The 19,369-nt window shown below is 32.6% G+C and overlaps 3 protein-coding genes across 3 annotated transcripts; 1 reads left to right on the top strand and 2 right to left on the bottom strand.

Annotated features, from left to right (window-relative positions):
• Positions 1–1,414: 1,414 nt before the first annotated feature.
• On the top strand, positions 1,415–3,777 carry TRIADDRAFT_24435 (uncharacterized protein; the record flags this gene model as incomplete). The annotated part of the gene is made up of 11 exons (XM_002111984.1): positions 1,415–1,558; positions 1,691–1,714; positions 1,938–2,078; positions 2,248–2,361; positions 2,439–2,570; positions 2,676–2,759; positions 2,851–2,932; positions 3,017–3,095; positions 3,191–3,282; positions 3,407–3,596; positions 3,699–3,777. Coding segments are annotated over 11 exons (1,161 nt in total), but the record flags the coding sequence as incomplete, so codon positions are not given.
• Positions 3,778–5,865: 2,088 nt separating this feature from the next.
• Positions 5,866–8,368, bottom strand: TRIADDRAFT_23937 (uncharacterized protein; the record flags this gene model as incomplete). Its single annotated transcript, XM_002111490.1, has 6 exons — positions 5,866–5,976; positions 6,074–6,139; positions 6,336–6,458; positions 7,487–7,601; positions 8,017–8,096; positions 8,285–8,368. The coding sequence occupies 6 exons, from the start codon at positions 8,366–8,368 to the stop codon at positions 5,866–5,868; spliced, it is 579 nt and encodes a 192-aa protein (XP_002111526.1).
• Positions 8,369–13,904: 5,536 nt separating this feature from the next.
• On the bottom strand, positions 13,905–18,113 carry TRIADDRAFT_63860 (expressed hypothetical protein; the record flags this gene model as incomplete). The annotated part of the gene is made up of 9 exons (XM_002111489.1): positions 13,905–14,332; positions 14,807–14,882; positions 14,981–15,065; positions 15,179–15,255; positions 15,425–15,524; positions 15,658–15,724; positions 16,261–16,544; positions 16,690–16,819; positions 17,992–18,113. 9 exons carry the CDS (start codon positions 18,111–18,113, stop codon positions 14,110–14,112), a joined length of 1,164 nt encoding a protein of 387 aa, XP_002111525.1. The 3' UTR covers positions 13,905–14,109.
• Positions 18,114–19,369: the final 1,256 nt, after the last annotated feature.

Here is a 19,369-nt window from a genome sequence, read left to right as displayed (position 1 = left end):
ATGCAATACTTTACCAGTTGAGCAGATTGAATTGAATACACGATTGATATCAGCAGCCAGGTCTCCATCTTGACCTGCTCAGCACATTTTTTTACTCGATGGAAATAAGGATGATCCAATAAGGAGCAAGTTACAATAGCAATCAACTGGAAATAGACTATCAAATTTGTGCTAGTGACCTAGTGCCAAGATATCGCGATAGAGCTCTAGCTAATGCAATATCTTACCACTTTAGCTTATATTTTTTTCTTATCAATGACAATAGAAATACCAATTTCCTAACATATTAACATGATTCCAATTCATTTCTAGATCATGTCGACCAGATTACTATCCAAAATAACCATCTTCAATTCAAGTAAATTATTCACATATCCAGCTACAACTATTCGCTACCTGTCTATCTCTCGCCAATCGCCATTATGGAGACAAGTTCAAACGCCCTATTATGCTTGTCTAAATTTTAGCCGAATGAAATCAACCAACGTTGTTGCGAATATCAAACATCCTAGGAAGCAAGCAAAAATCCCTTGGATTCGATATACTTTCCTAACGAGCTTGGCGATCAGCGCTAGCGCTATTGCAGCAGTCAAAATTTTCTACCCTAGGAAATGGCGCAGGTGGTTAATCACTTCGAAAGGCTTTAATCGATTTCGGAGGTGAGCTAAATATAGTTAGATTGGCAAAAATATGCTCTTTTTGAAGATGCTTAATTTCTTAATCGTCAAAGCAAAATCTACTCTACATAATAACGTCTTTTAGTGTTATACTATCTCATCGCCATGACCGGTTCATAAATCAAGATTGATTTTGCTTTCATTTCCACACCTATGATGGCAGTAACACATACGAGTAGAATAACTGTAACAATGCTCTGCCGTTGTCTTTCATCATATCATGATAGTAAATTAATTAATAGAGATTTTGCCTCAGTCATTTTTAATCATACTGATAGCACCATCACAAAAATATGGATAGTAATAGAGTAACAACCGGTTTATGTCCCATGATTTCATCAATTTATTGCATATTCATAGGCACTAATTTGCCTGCCATTCTTACCTATGATTACAAACTTATGAATTCTTGGATAAGGTGATTAAAACTAATCCTTCGGTGTGACTTATTTTGTAGATCAATCGTTGTTGGTTTCACCATATCAGTCTATTACTGGTGGAAATTATTAGGATTAAATCCTGTAAGTAGGCTACGGTATAGACAAGCACCTAGCACAATTTCCTACAGGAATATCATTTATGCAAAAATTGCTTTCATAGACGGACTATCGACTAAGCGAATATCAATACACCACAAAAATTCTACAGGTTACTATGTACAGATTACTCTTCTAATCATGCTCTTTCTTCTAATTTTAAAATAGGATAGCGATGAATATAAGACTGTAATCAAGGATTGCCACAAATATGCTGCTAAAATCATGACTGAAGGTATTCTCCTCAATGGTGGAATTTACGTTAAATTAGGTCAAGGTTTGGCAACCATGAATCATATCCTTCCAAAGGAATATTTACAATCTCTTGAAGTGCTACGTGATAGAGTAAGATAATAGGCATATTAATTTTCGAATCTCTGTAAAGAGTATACTTTGCATAAAAATAGACTTTCCATGGAATTTGTCATTGTACCTAATTACCCATCTGTTTGACTTTTTTTACTGTTGCGCTTGTAGGCATTAACGAGAGGCTATAAAGAGGTAATCTCTCACTCAACTTATTTTGAAACGACTAAAATAATGTTACGAATGCGTCATGTCATCTTTACACGTTATAGAATCAAATAGAAATCCCTTTGCTTCTTTCTACACTTGCTGCTCAGCATTGTCATAATGACTTTACTATTGGCGTGTATATAAAGTACATTAATTGTTAACTCTTACGGCCAAGAAATGATATCGTACTCTGTGTTTGAAATTGCAGGTGGAAGATATGTTTCTTGAAGATTTTAATTTGAAACCGTCTGAAATGTTTGCAAGTTTTGATGACAAGCCAATTGCAGCTGCGAGCTTAGCACAAGTTCATAAAGCTATTACACATCAAGGAGAAGGAGTTGCCGTCAAGGTAAATTGATTGTTCACGCTATTGTTAGCTTGCATACAAGTTAAAAGATATTTTAATATTATTAATTAATTAATTAATTAATTAATTAATGGACTGATAGTAATTGAATATAAAATCTTTGTACATGAATGCACGGTAAAACATTTTATATTCATTTTGCCGTTTATAGATTCAATATATTGATTTAAGGGATAGATTTCGCGGCGATATAACCACGATTCGAATCTTATTAAATGCAATACAATTCATGCATCCCAGCTTTGGATTTTCATGGGTCCTTAGAGTTAGTAGACATTTTATAATTTCGTTAGTGTAAACATATATTTAATTAGTGGTGTTATTTTGGAACTAACCTTACAGGACCTAGAAAAAACACTAGAAAATGAATTAGATTTCGAGCTTGAAGGTGCTAATGGCGAACGTTCAGCTAGAGAATTAAAACACCTTCCATTTGTTCACATACCTCAAGTTTATTGGCAGTATAGCAGTAAAGTAAGTTATCAACATTCAAGTAGCAGTTTTAACTATAATAATTATGTATCATTCTCGTTAAAAATAGTAAGGTATAGCATAATTTTAATTTTACATTTTCTTCAGAGGATATTAACAACTGAATTTATCAATGGTGTCAAATTGAATGATCTTGATAGAATACGCCAAATGGGCCTTGATTTCGCAGACGTAATTGATCTTAACAAAGTTCTACTGTATATATATATAAATTTACCTTACGATTGGTATCATATCTTAGTGCACAAGTATCTAAATTTAGATTTCTAGAAAATTAATTAAAGCATTTGGTACGCAAATTTTCTCCAGTGGATTTGTTCATGCTGATCCTCATCCAGCAAATGGTTAGCCCAAAAGCATGTTATTAATCGTTTATCATTCCCTACTATGATTTCAATGTCTTAATAGCCCATCATATTTTTTAAAAGTATTTATTAGGAAAGGAATTGATCGTAAAGCTGAAATTGTTCTCCTTGATCATGGACTGTATCAAGAATTAGAGCCAACGTCAGTATAATAATAATCTGTACAAGGAGTGACATTCTGTAAAAATGAAGCTAATCAGTAATGGATTCTACACCATTATCTTATATGTACACCAGCGTCAGAACGAACCTTTGTCAGCTTTGGAAATCAGCTATTCTAGGCCACGAAGAAGACATTAAGAAATACTCTTTAGCACTAGGTGTTGAAGGTATTACTCCACTGTAATCTAGCTAATAAAATCATAAACCCAATTTAACATAGCAAGCGCTCTAATCAGTTCGACCTAATTTAATATAATTATGATACCTTTTACTATTGTATTGAATGGATAGACCATCTCAATTTTATTACAATACTTATGATGAGGCCGTATGATCGACCACAAGGAAGCAACCGTATCTCTTTCATTTCAAAGATAACCAAGCAAAACATGAAAAAGATGCGAGATATGTCTAAGAATAACTTTGACAAAATTATGACAATATTGAAAGCCATGCCGACTTCAATGCTATTAGTTTTTAGGTAATGTAAAATATTTGTTAAGGAAGTAGTATTTGGTATGCTAATTATTAAAATTTTTAAGTTATTACTTTAATAATTTCACGAATTCTCGTCTTCCGGTAGAAATCTAAACACTATACGATCCGTTTTGCAAGAATATGGCAATCCTGTTAACAGACATGTTGAGCTAGCTCGATGGTAGGGCTATTGGAAAAATAATGAAATGAATAGTTAATACTATAATGATCTTTTGGTTGCAAAGTATATAATAGGATGAATGTCTAAATAATCGTTATGAATTCTTTTAGTTCAATTGAAGGCCTCAACAGTACATATAATAAAGATAAATCTCTCAAGCAGATGGTACAATCTCAATATCAATTGTTTATGTTTAACGCACAACTCAGGTGATTCTATTTGGAGAATATTGTATGTATGGATGCTATAGTATCACATGTTTTATTACTGAAAAAAAAGTTTCTATTATACGAGTGTATCTGTAACTATGTTTATTGTTTGTCAAATGCTCATTTGATATATTATCACCTCATTGTTGATCTAACCGTAGTCTGCTTATTTGCCAAGTATGCAACTTACTCTAAGTATAGGATTGATTTAAATTTGTTTAAATTATTTTTTATAGATTGGATGACTTTAAACTATGGTTTTTTCGTACCTACCTAAGATTCTTACAATTCATTGGACGAGCACCAAGTGATTTAACACCTCTATTACGAGCTATGTAAATTAATTTTACCTAACACTTACTTATACTTTTTAAAGAAAATTGATATAGAAATAATGGTATACGCGTATGTGCGAGTAGCTGAGTATTTATGGAGGCAGGTATCAAACCTACAGTGGAGGCAATGTTTCTATTAATATAAAATCATAAGAATTCTGTTTTATGCTTTTAATCAACTCTATTTTATAAAAAACTGGAATTTTCTTCCTATTCTATAGATAAATATTTTAATTCTTATTTGTTTTAGCTATTATTTTAACGGTTAAAATTATTCATGCACATAATGCTGTATTACTACAACATTGAAATAAAATTCAATGGTATTTGAAATTTTTTCAATCATTGCCTAAATATACAATCATAACGAAATTTTGGTACAAAATTTTAATTAACCTCAATTTATATGGAAATGTCGTTTTTATTGGTTAATAGATCTTAACAGAATACGCATTAGAATTGACAATTATTGTTAATCATTATTGTTATATACAAATTATTTGATGGACATTGAATGCATTTATATTAGCTAAGAAATCGAGTTAACGAATGACTCAAAATACTTGAATATTATTCCATGAAGATTTTGGATTAATAGAGCTATAATTAGGATTGTATTGAGCCAGTTTAGTTATAAACTCTTAAATTACTGACGAAAAAACACTAACTCATACCATAGCTAATTGTTCATCAATGATACTATTTATTTCGCTGGGAATGATAACTGTATGCTTAATTATCGCTACTACAAATGACTTCTTCCATTTAGGGCTCTGCACAGTCCCACCGTTATATTGATTGTTTCTTGTAATTACAGCTTTAATAAACATCACTGTTGAAGAGCGAGCAATGAACTAATATGCTTTACATATCCAATGTTAATTTCATAATTAAGCAATTTGTCTAAGATTAGTCCAGGTGCTTATAATATAACATGTAATTTTTTCTCCCAAATTTCAATAACGTTATTTAAGAAGCAGAAGAAATACAGCATATAGGCACGTATAGTGAATAATAATAATAAAAAAACTAAACAAGATAAGCAAACGATGAAATTTCACATTATCGGTATTGTTATAGATATAATTAACAACAGGTAAATAATCTAGTTTGTTCATAGTTGTACTACAGTATTAACAATACTTGTCATAGGAATAGGATGATCTATGAAATAGTAACAACAAGCATTTCCGTATAAAGAATAATTATAATCATATCAAATTAATCTATAGTACTCCTTTCATTACAACTGTAATTGATTGTTACATGGGTTTCTTGGCTGCCGTATTTTTTAACTTTATCATTTCCAATTACATTCGCTGCCATGTAATTCATTTAAATCCCCTGTAAGATTTTAGATTAAATTTTAATTACCATAATTAGTGCTTAAGTTACATCAGCTTTGATCTAAATCGATTAATAAAAGAACTTTTTCATCTTAAGGCTAAGTTCACTTACGATACATTAATAATTTTCAAAAATTTATAATAGAACTATTAATAATATTATCTAGTGTAAAATCGAAACTTACCGGTATTTAAAGTGTCATCAATGTTTTTTCTCTACTGGCAAAAAGAGTTTAAACTCTGGAGGCAATTCATCTTCCGAATAGAGACGATCAGAGAAGTACACTCGTCTGATCCGACAATTGGCATGAATCTGAGTTCAATTCAAATCACGTTAGTATTGATAATTAATCGATCACAGTTAAATGTACTTTGTAAATCAAATCTATCAAATAGGCGAAAGAACTTACTTTTACTCTTAGAGTTTCAATGTAATTGGTGCCGTAAGCTCTACGAGTGAAATCTGACAGATTGAACTAAAAGATAAGCAGTAAAGGATGATTAATCAAAAGGACAATTTCCGAAAATATTTCGTATCTTTTTGGTATTAATTTATTGAATTTCAACAAGTATATCACGCGATAATCAGGTCTATAGAAACAGTATACTAGTGAAAATGTTTACTACCTTATAAGGTATTTCAATTTAATGTAGACTTGATATTTCTCTTACCTGAATTTGGTTCCAACCATCGTCCAATCTCATAGGCATTGTACAAATGAAAGGCTTTACTCTAGTTGTTGATTGATAATTTGAAGCTCTAAATCGACGACGAATATTTTTGTCATCTAGTACCTACGGGTATAAAGAAAACGAAGTGTTAACACGATTAAAGATTGAGTGTAATAACTACAGTCTAACACTATTTGTGAATAGATCTTGATGGCAAAATAGAATAGGATTTGGTAACAAATGTTTAGAATTTGAACCCATACATAATACTTTCGATAAACACAAGGTCGTAAAGAGATATAATTTCATATTGCCGTATGCTACTCCATTTAATTAACCCAAAGTAGTTAACAATGGAATTTAAATTCGTTAGATTTATATCAAACCTATTAAAATAAATTTAAATAGGGTTGCATCCATTTTTACATATACTATAAACTAAGAAAAAGCCCATATTTGCACTTTTTGTACTGTACAGGTAAATTATGTTCTAACTTGAGATATATTGTATTCAGTAATTGATATGGGTTTTTTTAATCTCAAGTAGCCTACAAGCAAGAAATAGTTCTATAGGATACCAGGAAAACCCTACATGACGTATGGCTTCTACTGCCGGCGGGGTTAAACTGGCAATTACGTGTACTATTTCAGACCCTGTAAAGAAAATAGTGAACTAACAGCTATTTTGAAACTCAACTGTCGCTGGTTCCTTCTATTTTAATGCCTACCAATTACAAGGTATAACTATTAGACTACAGAGATGTACTACTAGCTGTTACAGTAACTTGTAGATAGCCATAACTACCAACACAGAATAAAGATTTCGTTATCAGCAGTTTAATCTACAAGATTTTTAAAACTGATTGTTTGGATATGAGGTTATACGTTGTATAGATTTATTGTAATGAAAAGTATTAGATAACGATTATGATCCTACAAAATAATGTATTTAGCTAAATTACGATTTAACTATAGCGTAACTATTAGCCTATTACTGCAGTTTTGCCACTATTGCACAAAATGGTTGAAATTGACAGTGTACTTATGGTTCAAAATTGGCTTGCATTAGCCACGTAATTTTTTTTTTTTGAGCACGGTCATCATTACACTTGATCGATCGGTCAGATCGTAGCTTGTTATAGGAAATTTACCTGTACTTCAAAAGTGAAAAATTTGTTCATGTTCTTAATAATCATGACTAAAAAAGGCAATTTGATGCCGAGAAATTTCTTTGAATTTGGAGGAGGACACGTTAGGAATGTTGTACTAGAAAAAAAGGGTAAGAGACATTTGATTAAAATAAATAACATAAACTAAGGATAATCATTTACAAGATGGAAAAGTGTTACTATGCTAGATAATGATTATATCTATGTTGCGTAAAGTAGAGAAGTAAGCTTCTATCAACATAGTGAAGCGACTGTCAGTCAACGTTATCCGAAGGAGAGAAAAAAATCTCCATACCAAACAAACATATAACTCATCTATCTATTATTTTAACATGGAATAAGCAAGACAGAAGCGATTGATGATCAAAAACACTTGAAATTAGCAATAGACTACAGTATTGCTGTGATGATAGACGATGTATCTACGATTAGTAATTCATTTTAGTTTATGAAAATTGTAAAATCGATCCATGTCAACAATAATCCATCTATGTTGATAGTAATCCATTTACCTAACATTAGTGCCAGAAATATCTAAAACTAATGATTGGATATCATCATCAGTTATCCTTTTAATATGTCCGTTTCTGACCTAAAAGAGATGATAATGCATAAAAGTCATGAGAAAAATGTTTCATATCGATCAAAAATGATGAAACGATCGATGATATGAATGTATCTGTCTTGGTTGCCATAGTAGTTTGAATAGTGTCATCGACTAGGAAAAGTAGTCAACGTATAGGAATTGAAATTAGTTGCTAACTAATCAAGTCAATTTACCTGTTTATCCCATAATTGCAAAGGTTTACTACCAATACTGAATAAAATTGATAGAAATCCCGATTGGAAAGTATTCTTGAACATAACTTGTTGTTTGTTGGATAGATTATTTGAAGGAAAAAGTGGAAAAAGTTTGTTACTCAGCAATGGAGGTGATTTGCAACAACCAACCAAACGATGCTACTGCTAATAGCCACAGCGCCTTGTGCAATGTAGTCGATACAAGCAAATGCTAATTGTTTAGATACCAGACTAGCTTGAGAAGGTTATTTAGGCCCAAGCTGTTGCTCTTAATAGCTAATGCGTTGCTGGTTGCTATTCAACAACACGTTGTCAGGCAGAAAATGGAACATTAAACGAAACTGCTTGCCAACACGCTTGCGTACTCTTGACCACCGTTGCTATGGGACTTGGTTGGACATGGCTGACGGATTGAAAAGTTGAATACTAGGCTTTTGTATGAGAACTTGGTGTATGTTTGTGTAGCTTGTCGGCCTTAGAGACGGTGTGTTGTCAACTTGTCGGTTACAGCCTTGACATTGTCACTTTCTATACATAGCATCAGCCAGGACAATGGTAACCCTACTGGATTATACATCTCATGAGGCTGTCTTGATACACGATATGACGTTGCCTAGGGGTAGACTGAGAGTACACACGGGCAGATTACAATAGCCCCCTGGGCTCCTTGACTACTGAGTTCAGTACTAACTGATTGTGGCGCACAAACCGTACCAGGGGCTGGTGGCACCACCATCATTAAAACCCGGTGGTTGACCATGTAAACTCATACATCCAGCCCCTTGCTGCCTAGTGACCATATTAAACTCTCTATCATTCACTCATGTCCTGGACTACTAGGCAGTTAGTGAGCGGACCGTGTTCAAGCTTATGGGGCCCGGGCCCCCGGCCCAGCCCAAAGTTGAACTTGCCATCGGGCGCCAAACACACATGACGTAAGGGGGGTGTAATGAGCCTGCTGTGGAACACCGGTGAACGATACTGTTCATGGTAGACGGGGTGGTTAGCAGAATAGCTAACATGGCTTATTCTTAGTCAAGTCCATTCTGCATTTTCTGAGTATTGTATGGGCGCCACCAAGATGTAAACCTTTCACCATTGCACAGTAGAAACTAGAAACCGTAGCGGTATAAGGAAAAGCTTTGCTTAAGCTTCTTCTCTTTATACCTCGATGGTAAAAAAAAACACAACCCGGAGGGGAATAAAATACTCATGGTCATTTTAAGGGGGCCCTCTCGATGGTGTGTTACTTTAACACACCACTGCCGTATTAGACCCGGGCTCGGTGGTCCTATCCACTCTTATAGAGAAGTAGTCGTGGAACTGAAGCTTTATACAAACATATAGAATGATTAGTAATATTTCAGCACTAGCGTCAATGAGTTTCATAATAACCCTGTCGCAGGATGAATTAGAATGATTGATGGTAGCGTGGAATAGCTCAAAAGCTCCATTTTTGAGCTCATTTTTCTACTCTTCTTCTTGGCGGTGTCCATGATGCTCAAAATGAGATGAAACAACGCTTACATCAATAGAATACAGCAGGTGAAAGTGAATGATTGCGGTAGATCAACATTTCCACGGTCATTCATAGGACAGCTGCTGGCCTTAAATTTGTTTCTTTTACTTTTTTTGTTTACTATGCCGCAAATCTGCAAGTAGAAAACTTGATTCGTTGCCTCTAGAGTAAGAGTAAGCGGCAAAGACAATAGCTAACTGTCTATATACAGATTCGTCATTTTATCATTTACTGTCTTATTACTATGCAATTGCGATAGAATTAATCAATCATCATTGCTTGAAGGAAATAAATATGAAGATGAACCATCACTTATAAAATATTAATATTCAAACCGGACTCCATCCATTCTATTATAATACTCGTATTGTAATTGTATTTTCCCTGAAAGTAAAAAAGCCAAAGGATTAACAATTCGTTCTATCCATTGATCCATAAATAATTAAAGTAATTTATTTATTTACCATCGCGTAAAAGAAGTGGAAACGTTCACCACGATCACCATTCGTATCAATCTCTAATTTTGATACTACGGATCAAATTAATCATACTAGTATTTCAAATTATATTTTAGCCAGATAAGCGTATCAATAAAGTAAGACAGATACATCTAGCCATGCCACTCGTATAGCATTGAATGGATGGCACCGACCACCAAGTGTGGTAGTCTGAAACCATTGTATCGATCAATAAAATAAGCACTTGTCTGATAGCAGACATACAACAGTTTCCTTGTAGTGTAGTACTGACTTGATCGTCTTCGATAGTTCCATTATAACAAGGCGATATACTGTATACCATATAGATATCGAGATGGCTACGCTCTGTTAGCACAGTAAGATCATTACTGTTTAAGGTAGAGCCTCAGGGTACTCGAAACATGACAAGCAGAGATTCTATTGTGCCTATCTAGGCACTACGGGATATAGCACTAATTATAGTCACAAGTATAAGATCTAATGGTCTATTCTACTCTAATAATTATAATCAAATATGTCCTGCATCAAATTAGTTGCATGCCACGCGCTTGACTAAATAAGTGAATGAAAAGATATACGCGTATATTTATTTTCCCATAGCCATCAAAACGACACGTATAAGCTTAAAATTCATACAAATTTAATATTATCCCATGAGTGCAATATACCTAAGCTGTCAAAGTGATGATATTGTGTTGCTTCACTAGAGACGATCAAGAAATCTCCCAAAAAGCATCATTTCTATGGTGTATTTTAAATATAAATATAATCTATACTTATACTATCCTATTGCGGGGGAGGGGGGAAATACCGACTAAAGTTGATTCAATTCCAACGGTAGAAAGAAGATTTTCATGTGCCTTAACTACGGTCATGGAACTGCCAACGGTTGCCATGCCAACTAATTTGCATTAAACTGAAAGGGACAAAATGCTCATACAATCATATACTGGTACTTAATATGCTTCAAAGCTATATATCTATTTTACGTTTTGATTTTTTGAAAAACAGAATAGCGGTATTGCTATCATGATGAAGAAGGAAAACAATACTACTCTACTGTTGTTATTGGTATATGAGCTAGTATTACACTATTTATAACCATGGGTACACTGAATAAACAATGTGATAGAAAGGATAGTCTTTTCAATGCTAGTTAAATAGGTTTTTCTTGCCGGTTGCCGTGGAGATTTTAAATAAATAGTGGGATAATATAATGCTTGATTATTCTATATTGTCAACATAACATGAACTTTTCTGAAATAGACTACATTACGTTATTTAGAAGGATAATTCTAGAATGATTAGAATTAAAATTTTAAAGCCTTGGTTGTATTGGTGGCAGATTTTATACAAGTTGAACGAGTAGCCTACAGTAACTTAAAATATTTCTCAATTTGACCATTTACACCTCGATTCCTAGCTTATAGCTGACGTGATAATTATCCAAGAAACAATCAATCGACAGTTGTTTCAGTTTTCTGCTTAGCATGGATTACAGCTAGACGTGGCCACATTTTTAGGGGAAAATAACATTTCCCTTCGTCGATACATTCATCCATTAGTATAATATCTACTTAACAGATTGCCGATAAAGACAATAAAGACAAGAATTGTAAGTCCATGATTGGTAGAAATTTATTTTAAACTTTAGAATTAATTGTATTTTATCTTACGTAATCGTAGATCTATGTTATCTATTATTCGTCGAAATAAAATATTCATTTTAATACAATCGATTGATTGATTGTATTAACGCTCACAACTATGTGCCAATATCATAACACTGATTGTCACTTTAGCGTTTACTTTCTGACGTGGTCTTATATGACGTAACTGAGAGATACTTTATACCATTTCACTATCGTGGTATGTTTAATTGTTACCTCTAGATATTACATCACTGTGTATACTATGCGAGAGATTTTGATCGTTTCTAATTATAAATCGGCAAAAGAATCGATTTGAATATAATTAGACTCTACTTTATAAATATTGTCCTAAAAATGAACAGTACTATCATTTGTGGCAGAAACAGGTGAATAATATCCAAGATGCTTGAATATATAGACAGTAGATTTAACATTGGAAATTATTATCGAAGAATTAAGTTATCAATTTCTAACATCAATAGGAATATAATATTCCCAACATGTTTGCATTTTTTGTTAAAGTACTACATGAAATCTATAGTGATTAGCTACATAATATTAAAGACGTAGCATGTATAGACTCTCAAAATGTCTATTTTATGGCAGGTGCTTTTTATTTCATTTTTCTTTTACAATGGTAAATAAATAATGACGGCACTAAGCATAGATATTTTAGCTGAGTAAGGTCACAATTATTTAATTTCAAATAATTTTCGTCGATTTGACCCTATAATAGCACAAAATTTCGTTATCGGGTGTAAAATTGACGAAAATTATTTTATTCACTGTATTATAATATTTGATTAGCATTTGAACTATTTCGCAGTTCTCTGTGATGGTAAAGAATTAGCAAATTTACAAACATGCAGGTAAAATATTGTCAACACTTCAATAAAATATAGTATGCACGTAAAAATTGCAATTTGGTGCTGAAGTGAAATATTGTCGAACCTTGATCAAAATATAGGATGTACATAAAAATTGCGATTTAATACTGAAGCAAAATATTGTCAATTCTTCAACAACAAGCAGCAAGTTTGTAGAAGTTATGATTTGGTGCTAACGTCTCTGATATTGAGTTGTTCTGTTTATTTGTTGAATACCGCCAGTATTATACTATAATTTATTGTATACTTTGAGATTAAATAATTATAAATGTATTATTACTGCGATAATATATGACGGTAATTAATAAAAGTACTGATCTACTGTATGTATACTGATAATATATGCATAACATGATGCGTTTTGCAGTATATAGTATAGAATCATGGATTATGGATATCTTTCAACTAATCTTAGTTATAATAACTACCATAAATTATGCATTGCTGACAAGCTAAAAATAGCTCACATTGATCTTTGCTACAATAAATGCCGAGCTGTGAATTACTTATGCTACGGAAAAACCGCATATTGCTTACATACAGTCTCTCTAAGATACAAATAATCTACTTTATGTTTAATCCCCCACAACAGACTATGTCCTGTCATATGTGTACGTACTATATATATAATAGCTATCGTATCTTAAGGTCTAATAATCTTAGATATTAATATTGAAAATATGTACATAATATACACATATTATATGTTTACAAGTATCGCATCTTAAGTAGCGAAGTTCTAATAATGTTGGATATCGATACTGAAAATACCTGAAGAATCTAATTATAATTATCCGTAAAATTATCATACATCTTCGAAATAATGGTATGTAGAGTAGCTTATTTTGTAGCTTTGATCTAAGTAATGATAACAATTAGTTATGAAAGGAAATTTTGACTACCAATTTATTTATGCAATTTAGAGGAGATTGATAATTGCAATATCTTTACCTATCTGTCATATACAAATATTATAGTATTCAATCCTACGATACAGTAGATTGCTACTCCATTATTTAAAGACATCAGTTTATATTAAATTAAGTTTATTGGCTATTAATTCGTAAATAAAGAGTGGTAAAAGCTTGAACAACATTTCAAAATTTCAACATAATTACCATAGGTCACAGTAGATATACCAGTACAACGACAATTACATGATTTTAGATATTCAATTGCTTTGAAAGATGATAAGCACAATAGTAATAAATTTTACTAATTCTTCATCGTGTAACAAATACAACAAAAAATAGTTAAACAAACTGGTCTACCAATTTGGACGACATGGTTTATCTGTTAGGGGGGGCTGAAGATGTTCTTCATAGGGTGGTAAATAAGCTAATTCACTTTTTACTTTTTCAACTTTTTTCATGACACGTAAAAGATTTCCTTGTGCAATTTTCCCCAATTCTTCTTCTGTATAACCCCTTCTAACCAATTCAGCAAACAATGTCGGGTAAGTTGAAACATCTTCCAAGCCGGTGGGTACACTAATAAAGTTAAATTAAAAGATTCGTAGAATAAAAAATGTTTAGACTATTTAAGCCATCTCCATGTACCATTTTAATAATCTTGATTATACTAATAAAATTGAAAAGACTGATAGAAAAAAGCAACATCTAGAATATATAAAGCCATCTCAATGCACAATTTTGATTGACTTTGATACCAGTTTATAGTAGGGTATGTTTAAAGATTTTACTGTTCATTACTGTTTAGATAGTCGGCAACTTTATGAGTGAATTTCTGTGAGATATAGTTAGATTTTCATGCAGAGTCATGGGATATAAGTTCAAGGTTGTTATTTATCGTTTTGTAACCATACTAGAGCTAGCTATCCATATTTGATTATTAGCTATCTTTTGTTACTAGTCTGAAATATCATTCTATAGATTTTTATGATATAAAGTATCGGTTCAATTTAAATCATCTATTTTTTTTCCTCAAATTCAAAATTTACTTACTATGATACGCCATCATAATCAGCTCCCATACCAATATAATCAACTCCAATCAAATTCTTGATATAGTCAATATTGTCTATAGTAGTAAAATTGATCAAAGTTGTTAGCAACAAATAATAAATCAAGGATATTCTTTGTTCAATCTCTATACTATTCAATGTCTATTATCCCTACCAGCAACAAGGTTGACATCGCAAAAATCGGAGCAATTTACAAATCTGTTGTAGAAGTTGATCATGACGACAGCATCAGTTTGAGGCTAGAAGTGGAAAGGTTATTTAGTATATCTCAATTACATCAAGCAATACCAAGCATTTTAAAATCCTACTAAATCATATTTTGATATGAATTTATTGCAAATCTGATTTTTACCAGCATTTTTAAGACATCATCAGGTACGTTACGAACATGAACACAGGTTGCTTCCGCCGATGAATGGCTAAAGATAACTATAACAACATTTTTCTATTAATCACCAGTAAGGTAGGCTTATGGCTACGAAAACTTACTATAATAGCTGAGAGTATTGACTTAAACTGAATTAGTATCTATATAACAGAATATCTTACGTTATGCCCGTAATAATTTTAATTTGACCTCATCCGAATCAAATAATACCTGGTGCTTTAGTAAGTTTTAAGACATCCTTCATCGTGTCTGTATGGACATGAGAAATATCTACCATCATACCAAGTCTGTTCATTTCTCTAATAACATACTAGATCATGTTTTCAAAGAAAAGGATTAATGAAATGATGGTAAAACACATTATCCTATAGCTTAATTATTATACAGATATATACGTCTACACTTTTTCTATTATCCATAGTTGTATTAAAAAAGAGTCATACTTCTCCAAAAGTATTAAGTCCTTTTCCTGGGTATGCCCAAGGAGAGCTATCACAGCATGCTCTAGCCCTAAATAAGAGAAGAACAAAAATTGTACATGTGGTACTACAACATCGTTTTGAAACAATTTCCATAAGGAGAAGTTTGTATACTTTAGTCATGGCATCCATTTTCATTTTAAAATCTATTTTATACTGCATTGCAGTACAAATTGTAGAATTTATTAATGGCTCAACTTCTATTCACTTTAATGCAATCAGTCATTAATCTAACCTCAGACGCAGTAATTTGTCTGTAATGGTTGAATTTGTACACTAAGTATGCAATTTTAATTTTCAAAGTTTTCTATACTACACTGAAAACAAATTGTAGAGTGTGAAATACCACTTGATGAATTGGTTTCTATTTAATTAGCCAGTTAGAAGCCTTATCTTAGACAATTTATTCACTGTAGCCGTAATTTTAAACGCATTCCTACCGTATTAGAATACAAATTGTAAATATAAAATAGCTTTTAAAGACTATCCATACATTGTCTAAGTCCATGCAAATAAACAGTCTACTCGAAAATGCAAAGTGTAGCTCTAAATTTATCTTGAACTTACCATGGAGTATTGCAGTTATGTGTTACAGTCATGTAACGAACTCCAAGATCATAAAGTTGTCGGAGTGCAGCCAAGCTACTAGCAATCATATGGCCACCCTCTAAACCAATCAAGGAAGCAATTTTACCGTTTTTTAGGGATGATTCGATATCGGCTGCAGTTAGTGCAAATTGGAAGGTGTTGGGGTATTGATTGACAAAGCGATGGATAACATCTACTTGTTGGAAAGCTGCACGAATGGAATCTTTATATTGAGTATTACAACTGGTATAAGCAGCCCAAAACTAATCATATTGAAATGATGGATATTCATTAGTAAGACGGGGGCTATCTATCATTAAATCAAAACGCTATCCTATGTATTTTTTTAGCTTCAGTAGTGATTAGTACTTTAAAGATACACTTTAATTCAGTAAGGATCATTCTTACCTGTCCACCAACATGGCCCTTTCGTAATCTGGGGATATCAGTATGAATAGCAGGATAACTCGCTTGGATATTTAATTTTTCTACTTGGTTGCGAACAATTTTACGATATTGGTAAGGTAAATCGTTGTGCCTGTACGAGTGAATGAAGCAAAATAATAAATTTACTAAATTTGTGGATTGATACTTTCTATAGTATATCTGCTATATTGGCAGTTGCAAAACTAAGGGAGAATCTATGCCTGTACGAGTAAATCAAGCAAAATGTGAATTTATAAAATTTGCGGATTGATATTTTCTATATTACATCGACTACGTCTGCAATTGCAAGATAAGCGAAGATCTATTAAATTAAAGTTCCAATATTTATGAATTATACTAATATTGTATAACTTTATTCCAATATCTGTCGAAATCGATCAGTAGTTTTACCGATGCTATAGTGAAGTCATTCACTTTGTATCATCTACAGTAGTTTTGGAAATACTAGCGCTATGTTATTTTATCCAATATTTGTCAAATCCAATCTACAGTTTTACCAACGCCATAGTCCTTTACCTTACATCGTCTACGGTAGTTCTGGAATATACTAATTCTATGTCATTTTATCCAATATCTGTCAAAATTAATCCGCAGTTTTGCCAATGCCATAGTGACGTTCTTAACTTGTTATCATCTACAGTAGTTCTAAAAGTGCAGATACTACACCATTTTATCCAATATCTGTCAAAATTGATCTACAGTTTTATCAATACCATAGTGAAGTTCTTCACTTTGCCATTATCTACGGTAGTTATGGAAATATTATGCATTCGATCTAATATCTGTCAACATCGATCTATATACACGGCCACAATATCATCCTCCAATGCAAGTACAATCAATAAATTATCACAAGGAGGACTCATTACAGTATCATGGAATGTACTATCATTAGACTGCTCTTTGAAGACTAATGGGAACCAATTTTACGGCTTTATCCTTCTATGATGAATCAATTACTACATAGAAGATGAATTATCATTAGGCTACTCTTGGAAGGCTAGCATAGAAGATTAATTACATGTAGAATATTCTTGACAGATACCTACTCATGATGAATCAATTACCGCGTGAAAGACTAATTATATTATCATATCATCTATTAGACTGCTCTTTGATGAGTAATATGATGAATAAACTTGCGGCTTTTCTGCATCCATGATGAATAATTAATCAATTACTACATAGAAGAGGAGCTATCACGTCATTCACGAATCGATAGTCTGCTCTTTACGATTAATAATATTCAGGCATGATCCTTACCCATCAATAACGGGAAACTTGGTCAAGATTTCGTTGGCCCTTTGTAAATCTTGAGCTGATGCTCTCTTAAATTCAGGAAGAGCCACAACAAGAAGTAATGCAGTTACAATGATCAATTTCATGGTTGGTTACGAATAGCAATTTCCACTACTTCCTATAGAAAAAATAAATTGCATTATTCATTATCGACATGTTATGCTGATCAATTAATCTCCTCGCATTAACTTATTACGTTAATTAGAAGTTAGAATGATGATGGATCAAGACGTCCAAGAGTGCACAACATGGGATCCCTTTTTTACTACGCTTTTGCTCTTTTGCTACAGTATTTTACGGAATAGATGATTATCGATAGCCATTTCATCTACTATGGATTTTAAGGAAATTAAGGGATGTATTGGTGGAGCGATAGCAAACAGCTGAATTAGAATCACTTTACCGCAATAAAGATAAACAACAATCTGCCGTATTTGCTCATTAAAAATGCACTACGAGATAAGTTTACATTTGACAAAAATCAACTAACAATCACCTAAATATCAACTGATCGTTTTTTTCTGTACACTAAGAATATACTACAAAATTAGTTTTGCTTTGACTAAAACCATTCCAAGCAAGTCATTCAAATCATGTCATGAAAACAAACTGATTGTCTTTATAATCTATGAAAAATGGACTACAAGATTCATTTCCCTTGTGCTAAAAATCACCGTAACTAGCTCGATTGAAGTTAAGAGTTAATTATTTTAACTAGCTAAAACTTTTTGCAACAGCACATGTCTAAAAGTCAAGGAAAAGCTACCCTTATTTCTATATGACTAATTTTACCTCGGACTCAATAGATTGCAATCTGCTTCATTTAAGGCAAATTACACTATTTTCCGCTTTTCACCGACTATAATCCACTAAAATGAATCCTCTAAGCTACACGGTAATCTTGGTCATTGACGCCAAAGAAAAAGGCGGCGTAAGATTTTTATTTTTATCCTGTCTCCTATTTGACTTCTTGACGTAGTAGTAAACTACTTTACCCTTTCTACTGACTGAAATCGATTCGGGTCAAGAAATTTAGATTGAAAAACAAATCTAAGCAAAACCATTGCAATCAGCTGAACTAAACGGCATATCCTAAAGACGAAAAGTACACGTATAGTGTAAGATTATAGTTATCCTGTGGACTCTGATATGTCCAGTAGTAAACTACTTTACACTTTCCATTAACTGAAATCTACTTGGCCACGGATAAAGAACTTAGATTGCAAACACGAATTCAACTAAAACGATTACAATCAGCTAAACTAAATGGCCGATCGTAAAGGCCAACTAAAAATATAGCCTACGATCACTATTATTCCTTTGACTATTGCATATGTCCAAT

This window comes from Trichoplax adhaerens, genomic scaffold (genome assembly GCF_000150275.1).
Source record: "Trichoplax adhaerens TRIADscaffold_4 genomic scaffold, whole genome shotgun sequence".
Classification (NCBI taxonomy): Eukaryota; Metazoa; Placozoa; class Uniplacotomia; order Trichoplacea; family Trichoplacidae; genus Trichoplax; species Trichoplax adhaerens.
This window is presented reverse-complemented; position numbering and strand designations above follow the sequence as displayed.